General features: G+C 34.8%; 1 protein-coding gene across 1 annotated transcript; it reads left to right on the top strand.

Moving 5' to 3' along the window:
- The first annotated feature begins 485 nt into the window (after positions 1–485).
- Positions 486–5,815, top strand: LOC145694840 (uncharacterized). Its single transcript, XM_081771521.1, has one exon. It carries the CDS (start codon positions 810–812, stop codon positions 2,061–2,063), a length of 1,254 nt encoding a protein of 417 aa, XP_081627647.1. The 5' UTR covers positions 486–809; the 3' UTR covers positions 2,064–5,815.
- The last annotated feature ends 12,957 nt before the right edge of the window (positions 5,816–18,772 follow it).

Genomic DNA, 18,772 nt, shown 5'->3' with positions numbered 1-18,772 from the left:
GGTGGGAGTTCATGTGATTGGGATCCCACATTAAGCTGTAAGTTCATGTCTCATATAAATTCGATGCTGAAAGGGACGTTAAACTCCACGCCAACCAACTAATAAGGAATATCAACAACACTTTTAATGAAATTTACTTACCAAGTAAATTGCTCCGATTGGAATCTTCTCATTCTTAGAAGTTAATAAACTCTTTCAGTGTCTGATAACATACGGACAAAGAATACTAATAATAGATTTAATGCATAAAACATAATTTAAGAACTGATGGTATTATGCAAATGTTGAAAGAGGATAGATAAAAATAATCTAAAGAGGGAGAGGGAGAAGTCTGTGAAGATAGAAAAAAATCTAGAACAAATATTACGTGATCCTCTTCGCTTTACAAAATAAATGGTAGACATTATTTGATTACAAAGATTGCAACACTTAACAATTCTCTTTCCACATTCCTCATCAGCTGCTGCTGTCGAGTGCAGGAAACTTTGAGTTGACGTAACGTATGACTACGTGGTAACATAGTAGCGGTGGGATAGTGTTTATCTCGTGTTCAAATAGAAACTTTGTTCACATGTAATATATCTTGCTTGACACTATTTCCATGTAAAAAAGAGGGGAAACAAAGTGTGCTATTTGTCTTAGAATTACAAGTGCTCTTTGAATTGCAAGTGAGGAAATAATATTGCAATAATTTCTCAGCTGTTTTATGATAGTTTATGTAATAAGCAGAAGCCAAAAAGTACGTGCCTATTTAGTTCCTTTTCTGATCTGTTCTTATAGCTATTTCAGTCTGCTGCAAGATTACCGATATGAATAAACTGGAAAACCTTTCAAAGTTGTGCCCAGATAATGATTTGCTGGATATTCTCAAGTGCGAAACAGGCAGTGATGACCTTGCACTCTGTAACATTGAACTGAGCGAAGGATCCGGCAAAGGAGAGAATTTTCTTACTGAAGTGTACCGCGCAGTGGTTAGTGCGGAAAGAAGAAATGGGGAGAAAGTGTCTCAATCGGTAATCCTAAAGTGTTTACCACATAATATTGGCCGTAGGAAAACATTTAAGTCAGTTGAGTTTTTCCAAAATGAAGTATCGTTTTACAGTGTTGTTGTGCCCAAAATGATGGAATTCCAGCAGGAAAGGAAAGTGCAAAATCCTTTTACTGCTTTACCAAAGTGTTATAAGGCATTTGCAGATGGTCAGAATGATATTATTGTTATGGAAGATTTGTGTGTTGATGGGTATTCGCCCCTGAAAAAGCAAGAAGGTATAGATTTTGCTCATTGCGAAATGGCTTTAAAGGAACTGGGTAGATTTCATGCATTGTCGCTTGCGTTAAAAGATCAAGATCCAGAATCTTTGAAACAAATTGTTAGTTCTTTAAGCGAGACATACTATCATGAAGGCAATAGGGAATGGTACAGGGGTATGATGGAAATAACTATCGACATGACACTTAATGCCTTGAATGTTATTTGTCCAGGCAGTATTTACGAAACTAAGTTCAAACAATTCACCGTTGGGTTGTATGATAAGTTGATCGATTGGGTGAAACCTAGGGAACCACTATCAGTCATAGGTCACGGGGACGCGTGGTTACCAAATTTTATGTTTAAGCATAATGAGAGGGGCGAATTACACAGTGCTAAAATAATTGATTTTCAGCTTGCACGTTGTTCTTCTCCAATTTTAGATGTCATGTTTTTCATTTGTAGTTGTACAACAAAGCCACTGAGAGATTCGAAATTACAGGACCTTTTTCAAGCGTATCATACAAGTGTAACTGATTTCTTAAAGGAGTTAGGTTCGAATCCCGATTTGTTTTCGCGTCAAATATTCGAGAAGGAGTTAAAGGAGTTTGGGGCCTTTGGACTTGGAATGTCTATAGAGTCCATCCCATTTACTTTGTGTGATGCTGAAGATGCTCCAGACCTTGACCTAATCGAGGGCAATGAAGCTATTCCTCTTACTGATATCTGGATTTTGAAACCAATAACAGACGAAGAGGACAATCGAAGATTAGCGGATGTAGTAAAATTTATGGTTGATGATGGTTACATTTGATAAGTTTGCTGTATTTCCAGCGCATTTATTCAGTGTTGGTATCTATTAGTTGATTGATGACATACAATTGATTTATACATAACATTTGGAAATTAAAATTTAAACCACTACTTCTCTAAATTTAACAGTTAATGAATTTAAGCATGAACACTTTTCTGTTTTATCGTACAATTTACTCCATTAGCATTGAGGCTCTACCCATTGTACAGTTATGCCACATAATTAATTGATCTACCACTTATGAAATTGGCTAACAGTAAAACTAGGCTAGAAGCGTAAAATTTACGACAATAATGCATTTGGTCTCAATGCACCCGATGAAAACTTATTCGACAGAATTGATATATTTTTAAATGATTAAAGGGTGAGAAAGAAATTCCTTTGGTTAAGACCTTCATATAGCTTACATGCTCATTTTGTACGGCATTACTTGTTGCTACAATCGATAGAATTGATTCAGCATTCTTAGAAGTGGGTATTATATAAATGTGAAATTTGCAAATTCGAAGCAGTTGCATATTTTATACTTTAATTTCTTAGTAAAAACTATATTTTAGTTGAATAGTGCTATAACAGATAAAATAGAAATATTTTATTATATACAGTAGACATTGATATACAATAGACTACCGACCTCTGTAATAAAATGAGGAATTATTTTTTGAACAATCTACTCGTTTTTTTCTTAGTTTAACGTTTTAGTCTAGGATTATGCACCGAGGCTAAGGGAGACGGAGGTGATTTGATTTGATTTTTAGTTTAGCGTCTCTTTCAACAGCGAGGCTATATGAGACGTGGACCTATAGTGTGACGTCGAATCTAAATCACATGAGTTCCCGCCGGGAATCGAACCCAGGTAACTCATCCGAAAATGAGATTGATGATAATGGTGAAATGACGAAAGTGAGAGAAAACTGGGAAACCGCGAGGGAACTTGGTGTTTGTCCACCACAAAACCCATTTAGCGGAAGTTTGAATCGAACCAGGCATCACGCATGCAAAGGGTGAGCGCTCTACCGCTGAGCACCGGACACCCAATCCGAATTTTAACACTTTCGAAAAACGCGACTTCGTCTAGAAAAAGCAGTCATCTATCAAGGACACTAAACTGTAAGTGTGGATTTTTTCTTAGGCCTACCTTTTCAAATGAACAGTAAAATAAACTTAAATATTTATTAAGTATGCGTACGTATTGCGTTAATGTTTTATTTTAAAATTGTATTTATGTACAATGTACATCATTTTATGTTTTGTGCTATTAAAGTTAGACATTATAAGATTTATCTTAAAATGTGTATAATATTTTTATTTTTGGGCTTCTTTTTCCGTAATACATTTTTGCAATGTACAGTACAGTACAGTACGTAACAAACATTTATAAAATACTGGTCTGTACTAAGAGATAAGAAAATGTGAATGAGAGGGGGTTTTGGTATAAAATTTGAGTTTTTAATGGTATGAGTGGAGCAGGGAGTGAGAATCCTGTTATCTGACCTGCCCTTTCGCCAGATTGACCGGTCTGATAGTCGGAAGTATAATGTACTACGAAATTGCTGTCCTATAGTGGTAACTTGTAATAATTACTAAGCATTGTTAAACCTAATAACATAATTGTTAGAGGAATACTTTTTAATGCGAAAATATAGTATTTAAAATGAGAACCCCCCAATTCTCCAAATTCTGTCAATACTTCAATACTAACATTGTAACCCAGATTTCATATATAAAGTATTTACAGTGATGATAAGATACTTCAATAAATATTGAAATTTATCTAATATTAGGCCTATTGCATTTGGATTATGGGTTTTATATTCTTGAGATTATCTTTCAGATAATGTTGTCATAGGAAGCATGGATTTATCTTTTTAGTTTTCCGATTGCAGATAAGGAAAACATAATTACGGAATAACGTAACCTGTGCCTAAAATTAAAAAGAAAATCTTTTTATATACAGTGTGGCTCAAAAGTAAGTACACACTCTTACATTGATCAACTATAACATTCTAGTTTATAGGTTTATTTGCTTCTGCTTTTCCGAGCTGAAAATGTAAGCAAAATCACATTTAGAACAAATAAAAAAGAAAGTAAGTCTACCTGATGGATAACAATAAGAAATTATATAAAATGCAATGAGTTAATCAGTACGGGACTGTATACCTACTTTTGGGCCACCCTGTATATTCAATGGAATTTAAAGGAAAATAATTATATCTTTATGTGAAGTGTTACAGCTTGCAAAAAATAGTTTTTTTTTTTCAAACAAATTATTTGCACGTTTTTCTACAAGATTTCAAAATCTGGGGATTTTGAATGAACTTCGGTGATTTATCGCATAAAAATATTTTACATTAAAGTGAGGTGTCGTAGTTTTATTATGAAATAAATTATATACCAATGTCCTAGAAAATACGTAGATATAATGGTTAAATAAAGTTAAACGTAAAACGAAGTTTCCTAAACAAAAGGGGTTATGTAATTAATAATTTAAATCAATTTATGTAGTAATGAATTATGCCATCTTTATTAAGAATCAGATACAAAAATGAGCTCTTTTAAAAAAAATTGACGCACAGTAGGGAAATACAAACAAGATAGAATTTCTTACAGGAATTTGGAAATAATATTCTGTTCAAATATTGGATATTGTATATTCAACTTCCAAATTTATTTTTGTATACATACAACGTATTAAAATAAAATAAATACAATGTGGAGTGTATGTATGTATGTGTGCTAAAAAGTTATTTGTCAACGTCTCGACTTTGAGAATAGATATTTAAAATAAAATGAAATCGTTCAGTTTACCGCCCCACAATTATGCCTTTTAGGCTAAGGAAGACATATAATTGATGCATGTGATTGATAATGGTTGAGTTGATAGAATCAGATTGTAGGGGGAAACAGGAGTACCCCAAGAAAATTCACGGACACGATGTTAATCTACCAGAAACTTACTTGACGGCGGATCGAACCAGAGACTAAAAGATTTTAAGAATAGCTTTTTGAGAAAGAAAAGTTTCCGGGAACTCTAGTGAATTCAAACTTATGTCAATCAAGTAGCTATGGTTCTGTACATCTTTCAAATATTTTCTAACAATATTTCTCTAATTTCACTGGCTCATAAATAATTTGTTTAGACGGTTTAATCTGGTGTAACATTTTGAGTTTTTTTTTCGTATTCCTGGTATTTTGATATTTCTATGTACATTTCTTGGTAGCTTAAAAATAATACAATAATTAATTATGAAGTGATGTTTAATGGTATATGGCACACAGTGTTCCAAGTGGGCCAAAATATAGGGGACCAATCTTTACATGTTGCTTTCATTTCGGTTTATATCAGATATAATTCGCAAATTGAAAATTGGAAAGAAAAAATATAATATTCAAACTGAACCCTAAGGATGTTTAGTGGCTCCGTGATTGTTCCCCGTGGTAGTGATTGCCAGAACATGAATTTCGTGGTTTTTCCCCGAAATAAAAATGTTATGGTTTTTGCCTTAAAAGAACTGGCCAGCGCACTCAAGGGCACAAATCAAGTACAGGAGAATGAAATGGATACATTTTCTAATACATAACACTAATCATCACTGCATTTAAACCTTGTACTGTACTGCTAACAGTAACTCAGAGGGACGGTTTGTAGTTAAACTTCATTAACATATAAAGAAATGAATTGTAAACATAAATCATATGTAGATATAAATATAATATATTGCATTACTCCTTAACCATTAGTGATGAACAAATGCAAGACCAAGACCAAGACCAAGACCGGGGTGGTCTTGGTCTTGCACTGGAACCCTTGGTCTTGATCTTGGTCTTGGTCTTGCACACCCAGTCTTGGTTTTGGTCTTGCATGCAAGAGTCTTGCAAGTCTTGCATTTAAGAAATCTCAAGCTTTTCATGGGTAAATTTTACTATGGATATAAGGGATAATGAACTGTACAATGCGCCAATACCGGAAATACAATGCATGTTTCTAAATGTAATATAGTTTAACTTTGTGTAAGCATCATGATAGTGTACAACATAGGTGATGACCTTTCCTTTTTTTTTTAAATGGGTGCCCACGCTTCACTACTCGTAATCTGTTTATATTTTTTAACAGATCCAACACTGCACTGGTTCCCAAACTGGGGAGGCTACCCCTGAGACGCATGAAAGAAAATCAAGACGACATAGATTATTGAAATACTATGAATCACAAAATTATTTTACAATCTAAAGGCGTCAGATTTTTCTTTTTAACCACGATTAGCTAATCCTTGTATTAATCAAACTTCCAATTAAATATTGAGATTTTATTTTACTGATTCCAATATGTACTCTATAGGGCAGAAACATTGACATTATGCAAAAGTGATGAAAAAATTGCAGGCTTTCGTTACATGGGCATGGAGAAAAAAGGAGAAAATTAGCTGTGTTGAACGGACAACGAATGAGGTGTTAAAAAAAATAGCAGTAAGGGGAAAAAGAAGAATTTTAGATATTGTTAAGAGGAGGAAGAGGAACTGGTTAGGATATTAGTTGAGGGGGAACTGTATTATGAGGGACGTGCTGGAGGGTATTGTGGAAGGAAAGAAAGGGAGGGAGCGAAGGAGACTAGTTGAAGGAAGGTATTAAAACAGAAAATTGCTACGTCAAGACGAAGGGACTAGCTGAGGATCACCGAACGTAGAAGCTTCTCAGTTGCAGCAAGTAACCTGCCAATAATGGCAGAATAGCTATTATGAAGATGATGATATATTTAGCAATATTAACTAAAAGAAGATTGAGAAAAAAATAAAATAATAATTATCATAATCAAACCTCTTAATATTTTAGAATAATTTGAGTGAAAATTGGAAACGATTCAACTGTCTATATTGGAAATACAAAATAACGTCATCAAACTCCCAAGTTATTTGAAGTCTCACTTGTGAATATGGATTACTAGCATCAATTACCCACTTCGTTGGGTTAAACTTTAAAATAATAATAATAATAATAATAATATATTTCGTTAGTCAGTCACTTTTTACTATTAGTAAAGCGGTCTCTGATATCGGTCATTTTCGATTATTTTTATATTTCTCTCTCCTCCTTCTCCCCCAAGTTGCGGTGCTGAATTTGCATTTAAACGAGATCGGAAGTATCACTGTTCACCTTAGCGACGCCGAAACCTATGGATTCGAGACTAATATTTGGTCATTTTTTTTATCATTATTATGTATCTTCGTCTCCCCAAGTTACGAGACTGAATTTGGTCGTAAACGGTATCGGAAATGTCAGTATTCAACTCAGCGAACTGAAAAACTATGGATTCGACAATAATATTTGTCATTTTCGATCGTTTTTATATATCTTCTCTTCCGTCCGCCAAGCTACGAGGCTGAACTTGGATTTAAATAGCATGGGAAGTGTCACTGTTTATCTCAGCGACCCCTAAAACTATAGACTCCATTTTAATATCGGTCATTTTCGATCATTTTTAAATATCTTTCATTCCCTCTCCCCTAAACAGCACCGTCAAAGTGATATGACAGAAACCATCTCAGTTCCGATCCTCATCTATGTTGAAAATGAGATCGAGTTCGGTCGGGTGGTTCAAGTTGTTAAATTTTATTTATTTTTGTACATTTTCCATCCCCACCTCCTACCCTAACTTCTACCGTCAAAGTGATTTGATTAAAAAAAAAAAACGAAGTCAGAACTTCATCTATGTTGAAAATTTGATTGAGATCGATTGGCTGGTTCAAGAGTGCATATATATCCTCCCCCTCCCCTACGTTGCTCCGTCAAAGTAAAATAATAAAAATCGCTTCATATCCCCCTCCCTTCCTCCTCCCCTAGGTTCTACCATCAAATTGAAACAAACTTTAAAAAAACTTTCCAGGACTGAAACTCATACATGTTAAAAATTTGATTGAGATCGGTTCAAGAGTTATTAAGTCACTTTCAATTTTATAATATAAATTTGTTGTTGTAGTATAATGTTATATCGTTCAATCCTCGATGTACCGTATACCTAAGGAGGCTAAAAGTTATATTAATAAACAATTATACAATGTATAAGCATCTGCCCATGAAATCAAACTTGCGATCACATGCACTAAGTTTTTGTCAATGTCATGAAAATGTTATTTCGATATTAGTTTTAAGAGCACATATTGAAAATTTCCAACGGATTCTTGAGTCTCGGAGCCAAGGCCATACCCATGTAGTCGACACCTATGGCATACGGTATTACCGATGTTCAATACTACATTTCTCTTTAGTTTTGGAAGAAGAACACCACTAATATGCTTTGAAATGAAATGAAGTATTTAGTTTAACGTCCCACAATTGTGTACCAAGGCTAAGGGAGACAGTGATGATGAGAAATCACTGAAATGGTAGAATGAAGAAAGTAGGAGGAAACGAAATAATACCGAGAAAACCCACGCACACGCTGTTTGTCCATCAAAAAAGCTCACATGGTATGAGATGACACCTGTGTGGCTTGAAAACGAGTAATATCCACAGAAAACGCGAACAATTAATTCAGAAAACGACATACTGTTGCTATAAGCTACAGGAGCAGATCGACTCAAACGGATTGCATAAACTACTGGGAACACATTCACTCCAGCAGTATTTTTACTGAAGCCAAGAAATCTATCTCCTTCTTTTTTACATTATATATATATATATATATATATATATATATATATATATATATATATATATATATATATATATATATATATAAATCAAGTAGTACCGGTACTTGTGCAAGACTCTTGCGTAAGAGTCTTGGTCTTGGTCTTGCAGGTATGGTCTTGGTCTTGGTCTTGGTCTTGCATGCAAGACTCTTTCAAAAACTGCAAGACCAAGACTCTTGCGCTAATCACTATTAAACATATAAATCACTACGAAACAAAATGCACAATTTACTCAATAAAATACTGCAAATAATGTAATAACAAAAATATCAATACTAAACTTTCTCTTATCCAAAACTAACAGAAATTTTGTCGGATCTAGCACATGTTTATAAATTTTACATGAATTAAAATTATATAGAACCACAATATAGAATATAAGCCATTATAATATATAACTAATAAAAAAACTGAAAACTGAAAAAAAAACTTTGAAGAAGATTAGCAAAGCCTGCAACAAATGAACAAAAGAAGATCAGATATGTAAAACCAAAGAGATGGTTCCGTTCATTACTGCAGATAAACTATATTTCCTTTAACATACCGACTGGAGATATTTGACAATATCAGGTATTTAAAAAAAATACAAATTAAAATTTAATTTTGAAAAATTTTCACCTTTGAACAAAATTACAAATGGAGAAGAAAGGCATAAAGTGCGAGTACGTATAACTTGTTTTTCTTTCATTTCAGATATAATATGGACCCCGTTTGGTCTAATGGCTAACACTCTTGCTTTTGATGCGCGTGATCCCGGAAATGAAAATGAAATCTTTGAGTTTTACGTCCCACGCTTATGCCAGCTGGGCTAAAGGAGACGGTGATGACGAGAAATTAATAAAATGGTGGAATGAAGAAAGTGTGAGGAAACGGTACAACCCCAAGGAAACCCACGCACACGGTATTTGTCCACCACAAAGTTCACTTGGCTGGAGCAGGGTTTAACCCGAGACCCCCGCACCAGAGGTGAACGCTCTGCGTGGTCCCGGGTTCAATTCCCGGTGGGGTGTAGTTGAACGAAAAAAGTGGTTCGGATTCCATTATTATCAGTAGGTCCACGTCTCCTTTAGCCGTTCTGTGACAAACGTGTGGCGTTAAACAAACAAATATCATATGTATAATATATAACTGTTTATTAAAAATATAATATAGCCTACATACCGTTACACATTTTTTTACGATTGTAGTTGTGCCTTTTTGTTTAAGTTAAAGATTTTAAAAAAGCAATTTCAAAAACTTTTTCGAGTTCATCTTTCTTGATTTTGTTTGCGATTCTAAATTCAAATACATCCAAGAAGTTCAATTTAATACTCACAAGGGAAGAGAGGGAGATTATATATCGAAGGGGAAGATGGTTTATACACCAATCGAAAGCACTAATGACGCCTATTACGAAACTGTAATAAAAATTTTCCGAATGCATATAGTGTGCAAGTTATATGAATATACAGGGTGTCCAGAAAATCTGTTTCCACCCCAAGAAATCGCAAACGGTGAGACAGATGCCAAACCAGAAGAACACGTGTTTGATTATTTTAAAAGTATAACGTATCAAAACAAAAAGTGTTGTCTCAGGACCACCAGCAGGATCCCAGGCGGGGTCCAACTCAAAAATTGCAAATGATGTCAAGTAGCATATCGTTGGAAATCTGTTGCGAAATGAAACAAGACGGAACAAGTCTCAACTCTCTAAAATTACTCTGTACAAAATGGCGACCGGTCAAAATGTCAGCAAAGAAGTCATTGTAATGTCTATGGCCACCCCCAAAAAAACAAATGGTGAAACAGACGTCGAAACAGGAAAACATGTGTGTTATCATTTCAAAAGTACAATGATTAAAAGTAAAAATATTTTCCTAGGGTTCTCCACAGGATCCCAAACAGGGTCTTACTCAAAATTTTCAAATGGCAAGGGAGGTCAAGTAGGATATCGTTCGAAAGGTGCTGTTAAATGAAAGGATATGGAACAAGAGTGGACGCTCTACGATAACACTGTGCAAACATCTTGCGTTTAAGTTCTTCTTTCTGTAGTCGAGATTTAGTTTGCTTTCACTTTAACTCTTGTATTCAACAGAAAGAAAGGAAATGCTCTTACTGTGAGATTCTGCTATTTGAGCCCAGTAATGTCTAAATAAATAAATAAATATAATAAAATCTAAGGAAATTAAGAAATAAAGAAAAAAGAAATAACATTTGACATCTTTGAGTATAGAACTGACTAGTTAACGTATAATGTACAATAGTGCTACTTATGTTCGTTGTCTGGATTATCAAGTAAAAAATGATTGAAACAAAAAAATTCCTTGCACCAGGAACAGCGAATACTTGCAAGTGTCTCACAATGACAAGTGCTGATTGCAAAATGGAAAGCGAATGCGCTCGGAGAAGCGAAATGAGAATGTACATTTTGATCGACCTCCATTTTGCACAGGGCAATTTTAGAGAATCTAAACTTATTCCGTCTTCTTTCATTCCCCAACAGCTTTCCAATGATATGATACTTGACCTCCCTTGCCATTTGAAAATTTTGAGTAGGACCCTGGGAAAAATATTTTTACTTTCAATCATTGTACTTTTGAAATGATGACACACGTTTTCCTGTTCTGACATCTGTTTCACCATTTCAGATTTATGGGGGTAGTCATAAACTTTACAATGATTCTTTTGCTGACATTTTGACCGGCCGCCATTTTATACAGGGTAATTTTAGAGTCAAGAGTTGTTTCGTCTTGTTTCATTTCCAACAGGTTTCCAACAATATACTACTTGACATCCTTATCATTTGCAATTTTTGAGTTGGACCCCGCCTGGGACCCTGCTGGTGGCCCTGGGACAACTTTTTTTGCTTTGGTGCGTTGTACTGTTTTGGCATCTGTCTCGCCGTTTGCGATTTCTTGGGGTGAAAACGGATTTTCTGGACACCCTGTATATTCTTATAACTCGCACACTATATGCATTTGGGAAATTTTTATTACAGTTTCGTAATAGGCGTAATTAGTCCTTCCGATTGGTGTATAAATCATCTTCCACTTCGATATATAATCTGCCTCTCTTCCCTTGTCAGACTCATGACTTTTGGGGAATACCCACGAATTGAAAATAATTACGGGCAAAAACCACGACGGGCGGAAACCACACTACGATCTTAGTCACCTTGCAGTCCATCTCTGTGAAAGTTACAGCATAAACTCAAATCTACGCCCTTTCTTGTTCCTGGCAAATCTGTTGATGACACGATCGTGATCTACGTTTGTCTCGGTGCGTGTATAGTAGTGCCAGGTCGCTAAGTAGATCTGCACCCATCTGGGACCGTACCCATGTCTTCACCTTTTTAGTGTTGAAAATGTTCTTTCGGCTTATGCTCTATATAGGGTATTTTGTCCGAATACACCTCTTTTGCAGTGGTATAATTGAGTATGTAAAGTTAAAAAATCATTAGACCAGACTAGGAATAGGGAGTTGGTAATAGGCCCTATTAGATAATTTCTTAAATGCAGTTTTTAGAAACATAGTATAATTATAGCTATGCTTATAACAACAATAAGATTATATTATACTATCAGTAGTAATGGAGTTACTTTAGGACACTTTTTGGCCCCTGGGTCCCTGCCTCAGGACCCATGGTCCCTGGCCCGGGGTCAATGACCTAGGGGTACATAGGACCACCCCCTTTAAATTTTGGCAGGGATACCTTGGCCCACCCCCTAAATTTTGGCAGGGGTACATAGGACCACCCCCCTTAAATTTTGGAAATTGCCAAATCTAAAAATTTGGTGTGGTAGCCTAGGACCATAGTATGTACCTCTATCCGTATTGGGGGTCTATGTCGTTCCCTTTCATGGGTAAAAAATTGCCAAAAAGTTAAATTTCGGGGGTTTTTGACCTAATTTATCCCCTTTGATGAGGTATTATTACCCTATATGGTTATATGGACGCACACAGGGGTTCATTACCTATCATAAGACATGGATATATTAATGCACCCCTTGAAAAATTTGGGAGGGGTACCTTGGCCCACCCCTTAAATTTTGGAAATTGCCCAATTTAAACATTTGGTATTATAGTACTGGACCCTAATATGTATTATGATAAATTTGGGTGGTCCACCTCGTTCCCTTTTAGGGGTACAAAATTGCCAAAAATATAAACGTAAGCAATACGTTGTACCACGTGTTTGGTTTTTGGTCCATTTTATCACCCTTTGATGAGGTCCTATTACATTATATAGTTATATGGTCATGTATAGGGGTCCATTACCTATCATAAGACATGGGTACATTGGTGCACTCCTTTAAAAATTTGTGAGGGGTACTTTGGCCCACCCCCTTCAATTTTGGAAATTGCCCAATTTAAACATTTGGTATTATAGTACTGGACCCTAACATGTATTATAATAAATTTGGGTGGTCCACTTCGTTCCCTTCTAGGGGTACAAAATTGCCGAAATATAAACGTAAGCAATACGTTGTACCACGTGTTTGTTCTTTTGGCCCATTTTATTTCTTTGGATGAGGTCCTATTACCTTATATGGTTATATGGTTATGTATAGGGGTCTATTTCCTATCATAAGACATAGGTACATTTGTGCACCCCTTTAAAAATTTGGGAGGGGTACCTAGGACCATCCCCTTAAATTTTAGAAATTGCCTATTTTACACATTTGGTATAATAGTATAGGACCCTTATAGAGATTACTATAAATTTGGTTGGTTCACCTCGTTCCCTTTCATGGGTACGAAATTGCCAAATTTTAGTACAACCACGTGTTTGGTTTGGCTCAATTTATTCCCTTGGATGAGGTCCTATTACCTTATATAGTTATATGGGTGTATACAGGCGTTCATTTCTTATTGTAAGACATAGGTACATTTGTGCACCCCGGGAGGGTTGCCTTGGCCCACCCCTTAAATTTTGGAAATTGCCCAATTTAAACATTTGGTATAATAGTATAGAACCCTGATATAGATTTTATAAATTTGGGTGGTCTACCTCGTTCCCCTTTTAGGTGCATAAAATTGCCAAAATATAAACGTAAGCAATACGTTGTACCACGTGTTTGTTCCTTTGGCCCAATTTATTTTCTTGGATGAGGTCCTATTACCTTATATGGTTATATGGTTATGTATAGGGGTCTATTCCCTATCATAAGACATAGGTACATTTCTGCACCCCGGGAGGGGTACCTTGGCCCACCCCTTAAATTTTAGAAATTGTCCCTTTTAAACATTTGGTATTATAGTACTGGATCCTAACATGTATTATGATAAATTTGGGTGGTCCACCTCGTTCCCTTTCATGGGTACGAAATGCCAAATTTTAGTACAACCACGTGTTTCGTTTTTGACCTAATTTATCCTCTTGGATGAGGTCCTATTACCTTATATGGTTATATGGTTATGTATTGGGGTCTATTCCCTATCATAAGACATAGGTACATTTGTGCCCCCCTTTAAAAAATTTGGGAGGGGTACCTTGGCCCACCCCTTAAATTTTAGAAATTGACCATTTTACATATTTGGTATAATAGTATAGGACCCTAATATATACTACTATACATTTGGATGGTCCACCTCGTTCCCTTTCATGGGTACGAAATTGCCAAATTTTAGTACAACCACGTGTTTCGTTTTTGACCTAATTTATTCCCTTGGATGAGGTCCTATTACCTTATATGGTTATATGGTCATAGGTTCATTTCATATCATAAGACATGAGTACATTGATGCACCCTTTAAAATTTGGGAGGGGTATCTTGACTCATCCACTCAGTTTTAGAAATTGTTTAATATAAGCATTTGGTATCTTCGTACAGGTCTTCAATATGTACGACTATAAATTTGGATGGTCCACATCGTTCCCTTTCATGGGTAAAGAACTACCAAAAATCAAATTTCGGAGGTTATTGACTCCTATTTAGCACGTTATATGGTTTATTACCTCTATATGTTTATGTTCTCTTTTAAATTTGGGAATTATAAAATAACATAATTTGGTAAACGTTTTCTAGGACCCATTGGTGTTCCTCTTATGGCCAAATATTCAAAATTTAAAGGTTATTAACCGGCTTTATTATTAAATGAGTACAGGATTTATTACTTTTCCATAAGACACAGGTGTATTTGTGTATCAATCTTAAATTTTGGGAGGGGTACATTTCTTATTGTCATATCAATAATTGGTAAATGTTCTTTGGGTAAATCATTGTGAAATATTAGTATGATCACGTGATCAGTTATTGACCTATGATGGGATTAGGAGTCCAGGACATTGGTACATTTAAACTTTGTAGGATAATTTGAGAATGCGTCATTGGAATTGATTATTACAGCCAAATATAAACGTAAGCAATACGATGTACCACGTGATTGACCTTGAGTTTTAGAAATCTGATAGCTAACCTTATTGAATCTTATGACTCATAGTCTTAAGGGAATACATGCTACAACACTAGCAAAGTTATTGTTGATGCAATTTGATTGGTTGATCACTATCTTTCGTGCAATCTGATTGGCTGATCACTATCTTTCGTGCAATCTGATTGGTTGCTGATTTTCAAATCTTTGCTGCATTCAGTTTTAAGTTTTGTTTAACATTTAAAAATCTTGGTTTCGTTCAACATTTTGCACTCACTGATAAATATGATCAAAACCGTTTATTTGTTAATCGAATAGTTAAAAACCGGATAAAGTTTGACGGTTAACCGTGAAACGTAAAAATTTTTTCACTTTGAAAATTTTTTGTTTGAAAACTTTTGTTTCAAATTTGTGTTTGAATTTTTTTTGTTTCAGAATTTTGTTTGAAATTTGTTTCAAAATTTTTTTGAAAATTTTTTTTGTTGCAAAATTTTGTTTGAAAATTTTTTGTTTACAATTTTTTTCGAAATTTTTGTTTTGAAATTTTTCGTTTCCAAATTTGTTTTGTTTAAAATTTTTTGTTTCGAATTTTTTGTTTTGAAATTTTTCGTTTCCAAATTTTTTTGTTTTGAATTTTTTTTCAAAATTTTGTTTGAAAATTTTTTTCGTGTGAAAATTTTGTTTCCAAATTTTTCGTTTCAAAAAATTTTGTTTCAAAGTTTGGTTTGACATTTTTTTAAAGATTAAATAATAATAATAATAATAATAATAATAATAATAATAATAATAATAATAATAATAATTTCCATCCCTTTTCTTTCCTTTTAGGTAAAATATCAAAAATATGTATTGAATTATTTTGAGTGGAAAGTCCATACAGCAAATTTCATGTTTCTAACTTTCAAAGATTCTTACGGTTAGATATTGATATATTATTATAATAATTGCAATCCTCGTCCCCTTTTCTTTCCACCTCTTTTTTCCCATTTTACTAAAATATCTAAAAACGTTGAAACGCGTGTCAAATTATTTAAAATGAGAAATCCAAGTACCAAATTTCAAGTCTCCATCCTTAGAAGATTCGGAGAGATGGTCACCCCCCTTCCTTTTTTCGAATTCCCAAGAAATCCTTCCTTAGTGATACCTACATCACAAATCTTATCTACTGTCCGAATTCCAAGTTTCTAGCTTAAGCGGTTTGGCCTCTGCGAAGATAAGTTATTCAAAGGACTTCGACTTTTATATAACAGCTTCTTCTGTTATTTCCTAACAAAACATGAAATTCTATTAAAAGTCACAGTGAATCTCTGGTCCCTTCCTAATATTTCCGTGTTCGAACCCCAAAAGTCACGGCTCTCTTTGTTGATCTAGTAGTTAGCGAACGTATCTTTGATCTTTCATGCATGAGGTTCTGTGGTCTGATTCCCGGTGAGTGAGCATCGAACGCACTATGGTGGTTCAGATCCAACTTTAAACTCTAGTTCTCGTTCGGTAAAGCATCGCATTTGGCAAACGTCGTAAATACACATTAATCAATCAACCAACCAAAAAGTCTCAGATTCAGAGAGCTTTTCAGTAAGAAGCGCTGAAGATTTTATATTTCTCTTTATTCAAGGTAAAGGTACTTGAAGTTTCGGGACCCGAATTCCATTTCCATATCCTTTTTCTAGGACACAATTTTAAAATATTCCTTTTTAGTTCAAAGTTTTACCCTCGTTCCTACAGTTGTTTGTCACACACAATTAATCAGTCGGGAAAAGATCATATTTGTATTTTCCAACGATAAATGCTGGAAGTAAGAACCAGATTTTTTGGGAGGGAGGCGGTCGCCCCCTCCGTACCCCCTTGGATCCGCCAGTGCTTCTCCCAAATAAACTTCATAACTTGGCATACACTTGCTCATTTTCTTAATGAAACTCTACTTGTTTAGCAGAGAAATAATTGATGTAGACGAAAGATTTGACCTTACTCTTCATCTGTACTAGGTATATATAATCCTTTTTTTGATAAAAGCAATCTAATTTTCTTATTTTTCATCAGAATTAGGTTAAATATTACTTATTATTTTATTCGGCGGTAGATTAACACCCGTTCGATATTACATAAACATAATGTCTTGTATTATTGGACCCTGCCCCCTAGCCTAGGCCCCCTCCCAACAAAAATTTCTGGGTGCGCGCTTGGACTTGATTGTGCAGCTCTGAAAGGAAACTCTTAATGAACCATGATTATAGAATTTGTTCCTTTCATTTGGGATGAGATCTTTGTTTTTTCTTTCTGCAACCTATATTGAACGTACAGTAACTTTCAGATAACTAAACATTTCATTTAAACTAATCTAATTTTTCCTCAAGCGAGAATTAAGCTTCTGGGTCTCACAACTAAAACTGTATAATTGTTTATTTTCTGTGTTAAGAAGACCGACAAATTACACAAGAAAGAAGAAATGAAGACAATTCGGTAGGTAAGTTCATATTTTATTACTATACTAGCATATATTACCCGTTTCGCTGGGTTGAAATGAAAATTTAAGTGCACAACTACGACCCGTGAAATATGCTGTTTTCGTTTTTAGTAGCATCGATTTAAACAGTTCCGGAAGATCATTGATCATCTTGGCGACCCCGAAAACCATGGATTCGACACTAATATTGGTCATTATCGATCATTTATATATATACATACATACATACATACATATATATGGCATCATACTCGTTCATTAATTTTCCCAGTAAGTCAAAATAAGAATTCGCAGTTTCCTTGTTAATACTAGAAGCTTTCGCTTTTGACAAACAAATATAAAATAGTAGGCCTATAGTTCTAATTTCACTGCTATTCAAATTGCCCCGTTTTGAATTATCCAAATTGCCCCGCAGTCGACGAATATTCCATTCAGAACGTGGTATGAAAACTGCTCATTAGTTGACGCCAGCGTACGGTATATCAATGACCCACATGCTACTGATACGATTATAATCCAGAACGGTTTCATTTTATTCAGTTAATAATAAGGAAAGCTTAAGGAAACAACGTTGAAAATTATAACGACCAAAAAATACACACATTCATACTTGCTTTGCAGCAAACAAAAAATCGTATAAGCCTTCAAAACCGAAAGAATAGTTTGTATTTCTGAGAGCGACTTCTGCAAACCACCACCTACAAACCCACCACAGGCTCACTAACATGGCGAGCCGCGTTTCCACTCCAGCTGACAAAATGCTTAACATTATTCAAATTCCCCGCCTATTCGAATTACCCCGCTGTACCCTATATATCTCCCCTCCCCTCCGCCAAGCTACGGGACTGAATTTTGATTTGAACAGCACCGGAAGTATCATTGTTTATCCCAGCGACCCCCAAAACTATAGATTCCATTTTAATATCGGTCATTTTCGATCATTTTTCGACCATTTTAATATCTTTCCTCTCACTCTCCCCTAAACTGCACCGTCAAAGTGATATGACAGAAACCATCTCAGGTCTGATCCTCATCTATGTTGAAAATAAGATCGAGTTCGGTCGAGTGGTTCAAGAGTTATTAAATTTTATTTACTATTATTATTATTATTATTATTATTATTATTATTATTATTATTATTATTATTATTATTATTATTATTATTTTACATTTTCCATTCCCTTCCCCTTCCCTAAGTTCTA

Source organism: Thermobia domestica, chromosome 9 (assembly GCF_964235325.1).
Source record: "Thermobia domestica chromosome 9, izTheDome1.hap1.1, whole genome shotgun sequence".
Classification (NCBI taxonomy): domain Eukaryota; kingdom Metazoa; phylum Arthropoda; class Insecta; order Zygentoma; family Lepismatidae; genus Thermobia; species Thermobia domestica.
Note: the sequence above shows the minus strand (reverse complement) of the source record. Positions and strands in the feature narration are given on the sequence as shown.